Here is a 6,686-nt window from a genome sequence, read left to right as displayed (position 1 = left end):
CGATCTATTCTGAGATGTCATTTTGAACCTCGACTTATTGCATATAGGGCATTTATCCAACGCTTCATTCTCCTTATAGGATAATACACAATTGTTTTTGCAAGTGTGAATTTTTTTCATAACCCAATACGAAACCATTCAACACCTTTTGAGCGTTTCTATGGTCTTTCATCAAACAATTGTCCTTTGGTAGCATTCTCTTGAAAAACCCCCAAAAAATAATCAAAACACTGGTTCGACATACGATACTTTATTTTCCCGTGCATTAGTTCTATAATAGCTGTGAGAACGGAAAATCCCTCACACCCCGGGTATAACTCTTGGTTGGCATTTTTTTAATAATTTTTCATATTCTTCGAATTCTCCCCTATCCATTGTTGTAGGCACGTCATCTTCCACTTCCTGATTGGTATTTGTCGATGCAAATGGAAAAGGTTCATTTAAGATTTCCATGACTTATTCATTAGGATCCATATTAGGTTCAACATTGCCTACTGTTGTCACGTTTAAAGACGAAGCATTGTGTAATTGTTCCCCGTGATGATTCCAAATATTATAGGTCTTCACCATTCCATTCCTTACTAAATGAAATCGAACAATTTCAAAAGTTTCCCTTAACGTGTTGTTACACCTCCTACAAGGATACCGGATTCTAGTTGCACCCGTGTTGTGTGTACGTGCAAAGAATAAAATCCTCAATTTCGTTCAAGTATTTGTTGGCGCATCAATTCGGGTTATGCATCCACGTTCTATCTATCATTCCTGCAACCACAATAACAGTGCAACAATCACAACAACATCTACATGATTTTCTCACCTTATGCCTCCGGTAAAGGTCCTATACCATTCAGGAATGCAAAATTATGTTACTTAATTTACAGCTACTTCGGATTAGATTTCGATGTGGAGAAATTTCGCCAACATCTCCTTACATTTCTTCAAGTGCACGACTTAGATATGAAATACCTATGTGCCACCCAAAGAACGTACGGAGATGACACCGAAATTCCCATGATCGAAACTTAATCCTTTAACCGTAAACTACGTGGCGTAACTTTGCATTCCTAAACTGTCCAAATAATGGGACAATTCAAGAATCAATTGGACCGCAATCATGTTTTCGCATCCATGCATGACATCCAACTAATCCTCAAATGGGAAACTAAGTTTTACTAAAAAAACAAGTACGAAGTTAATTACAATTAACTCCGTACATTCCAACACATATTTGTATGTCAAATACAAATTTGTACATATACAATTCAACATTAAACATAATTATAACATAAAAATTAATATAATTTAACAACTTAATATAAACAAATTTCACAACATAATATCCATATACACAACGAAGAAAATACCTTCCAAATCGTTATCCACCGCACGCTAGTCACACACAATATCCCTATACACAACGAATTTTGCGGTGTTAGTATGAAGTGATATTGATAATTTTAAATGAAAATAAGAAAAATATAACCCTTACCAAACACAACGAAATACGTCAATCAACCTAGAGATTTAGATGGACGAAGTTTTAGAGGAAGAAATTGCGAGAAAATGGGACCGACGGATCCCAAATTGAAGAAAAATGAAGGGAAAAATTGCAAGGGAGAAATCTGCATAAAACTGCATTTTTCTCCCTCTGCAACTAATGTCAGGTTATCAAGATTACTTTTGGAAGAACCACTTTGTGCGACGAACATAATTCGTCGCTCAAGTTTCCTTCTATCGATGAAACATTATGTTCGTCGCGCAAGTATCCTTTTTTTTTTTTTTTTTGCAAAATTCTCTTTTTCATTTCCTTTATAATTTAATAATGTAATCTATTTGCGCGTCAAACACTATATTCATCGCGCAAGTTACTTTTTTTTTTCGATTTTCTTTCTTAATGTAAATTTGATTCTATCCAATTAAAATTATCAAACCAAATTATATATTACCAAAACATTTATTAAAACTAATTTATTAACCAAAATATATATTATAACTAATGTCAACTTGTGCGCACTCTGCAGCCCGTTGTACATCGAACTTCCACTTCGGAACTACTTCTTGAAAAGCTCATCCACATACTTCCGCTGTTTCTCATCGGTTTCATCAACATCCTAAACAACCTGTAATGGCAATAAAATTAAATTAAATATCGCAAAAATATTATTTTTAAACAAAACAATTACACATTCTTTAATATAAACTTATTGATAATTGTTGCACCATGAAGTTCTTCATGTCCACAGGCACCATTTTCCAAGAGTTAAACTTGATACAACACTTCTTCCGCACCAATCCCCCTATATCGCAAATAAGTTCGCCGTAAGCTTCAGCCGATCTTTTGTCAGCAAACGCTTACATCAGTACCTCTATAATGTCACCACAGCTTTCTTCATTTTTTTCCTACCACAAAAATTAAAAATGTAATAGCCTATTAAAACAATAATTTCAACCATATCAAATGTAAAACAATTAACTCAACAATAATTTTTTTTTTTACCTTTCCCTTCACGAGAGCCTTCTTCCTCCCAACCTTTCGTTGACTCTAAAGCCGAATCTTCCATCATTTGATATAAAACATTTGCAAAATTATATATACTAAAACTCAGTTGATGAACACTGTTCATTAACAGTGATTTTACGTTTTAGCCCCTGTTTTTCTGTTTGTTTGCCCTTTTATTTTTCGATCTTAACAGTAAAATGACAGTTTTGCCCGTTCTTTCCACGCGTCAGTCATCGTTGAGCTCTTCACTTCAAGAGTCTTCTTTTAGGTTTAGCCTTTTCTTTGTACTGGTGATTCTCTGATTTCGTCTCTTCGTCTCGCCCTCTGTTTTTTCTCAAATCCTCCATTCCTCTCAAATATTCCGTTCTTTTTTTCACAAAATATTCAGGAGAAAGTTCCTGATTTTCGTGTTTTAAGGGATATAATGATTTGGTGTTGTTTATCTCAAACAGCGGGCTTGCAGGTAAAATGTTAAGCTTTATGTCCAAAGCGATCTTTCTCTGCATGCTGACTGTGTGTTGATTTGAAGTGGTGGTTTAGTGAATGGGTGCTTCTTATTTTTGGCCTTTCTCTATTATCATGTATGTTTCTCTATTCTCAGGTATCAGATCATTCGAAACAAAAACATTTTAACTTTATTTTTGCAAGTTAATGTTGGGTTTGAGTCCAACACGATATACACTGGAACAGAGTAGAGTAGAAGACAGTATGCAAACATGATTTAGGACACAGTTTACCTAATTGTAAACACTCTGAAATATTATTAGTTATGAACATCCAATTTGAATCCCCCACATGCTAAATTAGGTACTATTAAATTAGTTTTATGTCTTTTTTTTATTTGAAAGCTGCTTCTTATTTCTCCGTCTTTATTAAGATTCTGGGGTGTGCTTTGGATTTGCTACATATGGTCATATTTTTTGTCATTGGCTTTTTGTTCTGCTTAGTTTTTTTTAATTGAGTGTTTTATCTGGTATTTCATTTTGTTTTGTTTATTTGTTTCCTTTTTATGTTTAAATGTTTTTTGTTCTTTCTAAATTTGGGCTTCTGGGAAATTCTTGCTCACTGTTTGGATTCCAAGAAAATTTAGGTGATGTCCAGTAATATTCACATCCTGAAAACTCAGTGAAAATAGATACCAATTTATGTGCAGCTGAAAATTTTGTTATCTGATTCTGTTCTAAATAACATGATTTATTTGTTTTTTTAAATTTTAATTATTTCGTATTTATTTTGTGATTGCAGATGTTTAAATGATGGAGAGGTTCGCAAAGCTGTTACTCGGAGGAGACATGTCTGGATGAGGGAAAGGTGTCTACACTGCCCTTGCTATCTCAAATGCCATCACCAATCTCTCTGGTTAGTCACATTCCTCTTGGAATATGCATATTCTTATGTGATGTTGGCTGATACCTTGGTGAATCAACTTAATAAAAAATGTGAGATGGGCAAATTGAAAAGTCTACATTCTTCTAATATGCATCCTTTAACATATGTCAGTTTTAATTATTGATGAGCAATTGAAAATTTAGTTTTTCTTCTCATGGTACACTTACATTGGTAGTTCAACATATGTTTGTTTTTAACAGATCTTATTAAATGCATTTGAGAATCGATTGAAGAAACTATTCAGTTCTTTTAGCAATTAAGAACAAGGTAAACATAGTTGTAAATATGTGTAAATGAGATAGGAATTTTGATGAATTTATGTTTTTTCCTCTGTTTTTCAGTGTTTTCAGGCATTGAAGCTAAATATGGAGAGGGTTTTGAGACTTTTAGACCTATTGGACCTCTCAAGGTTTGTGTGGTAAGGAGTTTATGGAGTTATACGTATAGTAGGCATTATATTTTATGTTCTATTGAATTTAATTTAATGGTTATACTTTATGCTAACTCCGCCGTGTAAGTTTATCTTACATTGCCGGTCCCAAGCCCGGATAAAGGAGGAGGGGGAGGGCGTCAGGTAGTCGACAGCCGGCACTCCATGATTACGTCGAATCCTTATGAAAATGAATCCAGAATGAAATCGCGCTAAAGCTAGGGCGTCACCCGTAAGTGGCGCGTTGTGTGGCCCGAGCACAGTGATAAGTGAGCAAGGGTCACTGTATCTCCATCGGCACCCGGATGCAGTGTTAAATGAGCAAGGGGGCTATAGAAACTTCTTTTCGAACGACTCCACTCAAAGTTGTTTGGGAGCATATGCTCCTATCAACTTTACACGGGACACACAAAAGAAGTACTTTGATCCTATTAGACAGGGAAGGGTGAAGAAGCTAGGACAGAAGGGTAGAGTTCAAGAGAGCAAAATGCGTTTAGGAACGTGGAATATAGGAACCTTGACGGGAAAATCTATGGAAGTAGTAGAAGTTATGGTGAGGAGAAGGATAAATATTATGTGCCTACAAGAAACTAAGTGGGTTGGTCGTAAAGCAAAGGATCTAGAAAACTCAGGGTTTAAACTATGGTATTCGGGCACAAATAGAACGAGAAACGGTGTTGGCATCATCGTAGACAAGACCTTGACACAAGATGTTGTAGATGTCAAGAGGGTAGGAGATAGAATCATGGCAATCAAGATTGTAATAGGACAAGAACTTATCAATGTGATTAGTGCGTACGCACCTCAAGTAGGGTTGGATACGAGTTCAAAGGAGAAATTTTGGGAAGACCTTGGAGACTTGGTGCAAGGAATTGCCCAGACGGAGAAATTATTTATAGGAGGAGATTTAAATGGACACGTGGGCAGGGAGACAGGCAACTATGGAGGTTTTCATGGTGGCCATGGTTTTGGGGAGAGAAACAAGGATGGGGAAGCTATCTTGGATTTTGCAATGGCATATGATCTCTTCTTAGCCAACACCTTCTTTAAGAAGAGAGAAGAACATGTGATCACCTACAAGAGTGGGTCGTCAAAAACACAAATAGATTTTCTTCTAATGAGGAAAGGGGATCGTATAACTTGTAAGGATTGCAAAGTTATACCAGGAGAGAGCATGGCTAATCAACATCGCTTGTTGGTGATGGATGTACATATCAAAAGAGAGAAAAAAGAACAAGACTTGGAAGTGCCCAAGGACTAGATGGTGGAATCTAAAAGAAGAAAAACAAGCTATTTTCAAAGAGAAAGTAATCACCCAGTGTGTGTGGGATAGAGAGGGGGAAGCTAACCAAATGTGGGATTCCATGGCTAGTTGTATCCGAAAAGTAGCAAAAGAGGTATTAGGAGAATCCAAGGGCTTTGCCCCACACCAAAAGGAATTTTGGTGGTGGAATGAAGAGGTACAAACAAAGGTGAAGGCTAAGAAGGAATGTTGTAAAGCCTTATACAAGGATAGGACCGATGAAAATGGTGAAATATATAGAAAAGCGAAGCAAAAGGCGAAGAAAGCTGTGAGAGAAGCTAAGTTAGCGGCTTATGACGATATGTATAAGCGACTAGATACCAAAGAAGGAGAGTTGGATATCTATAAACTAGCTAGAGCAAGGGAAAAGAAGACAAGGGACCTAAACCAAGTGAGGTGCATCAAGGATGAGGATGGAAAGGTTCTTGCTAGAGAAAATGCGGTTAAAGACAGATGGAAAGTTTATTTTCATAATCTTTTCAATGAAGGACATGAAAGGAGTGCTTCTTTAGGGGAGTTGAGTAACTCAGAAGAGTGTAGAAACTACTCTTTTTATCGTAGAATCCGGAAGGAAGAAGTGGTTGTAGCTTTGAAGAAGATGAAGCATAGAAAAGCAGTAGGCCCAGACGATATACCAATCGAAGTGTGGAAAGTCTTGGGAGAGACAGGTATAACATGGCTCACTGACCTTTTCAATAGGATTTTGAAAACAAAGAAGATGCCAAATGAGTGGCGAATGAGCACTTTGGTGCCTATCTACAAGAATAAGGGCGATGTACAAAATTGCATGAACTATAGGGGTATTAAGCTAATGAGTCATACAATGAAGCTCTGGGAGAGAGTCATTGAGCATAGATTGAGGCAAGAGACACGGGTTTCGGACAACCAATTCGGGTTCATGCCAGGGCGCTCAACCATGGAGGCAATCTATCTCTTACGAAGATTGATGGAAAGATATAGAGATGGGAAAAAGGATTTACACATGGTCTTTATAGATTTGAAAAAAACGTATGATAGGGTCCCAAGAGACATTCTTTGGAGGATTTTAGAGAAGAAAGGAGTAC

At 36.6% G+C, this 6,686-nt stretch overlaps 1 protein-coding gene across 1 annotated transcript; it reads left to right on the top strand.

Annotated features, from left to right (window-relative positions):
* Window positions 1-1,563: 1,563 nt before the first annotated feature.
* LOC126617112 (uncharacterized) lies at window positions 1,564-5,725 on the top strand. The gene is made up of 5 exons (XM_050285169.1): window positions 1,564-1,664; window positions 3,102-3,191; window positions 3,746-3,813; window positions 4,231-4,314; window positions 4,529-5,725. The coding sequence occupies exons 1-5, from the start codon at window positions 1,564-1,566 to the stop codon at window positions 5,578-5,580; spliced, it is 1,395 nt and encodes a 464-aa protein (XP_050141126.1). The 3' UTR covers window positions 5,581-5,725.
* The last annotated feature ends 961 nt before the right edge of the window (window positions 5,726-6,686 follow it).

This window comes from Malus sylvestris, chromosome 3 (assembly GCF_916048215.2).
Source record: "Malus sylvestris chromosome 3, drMalSylv7.2, whole genome shotgun sequence".
Taxonomy (NCBI): Eukaryota; Viridiplantae; Streptophyta; class Magnoliopsida; order Rosales; family Rosaceae; genus Malus; species Malus sylvestris.
The sequence above is the reverse complement of the archived record's forward strand: the minus strand, read 5'-3'. Positions and strand labels throughout refer to the sequence as shown.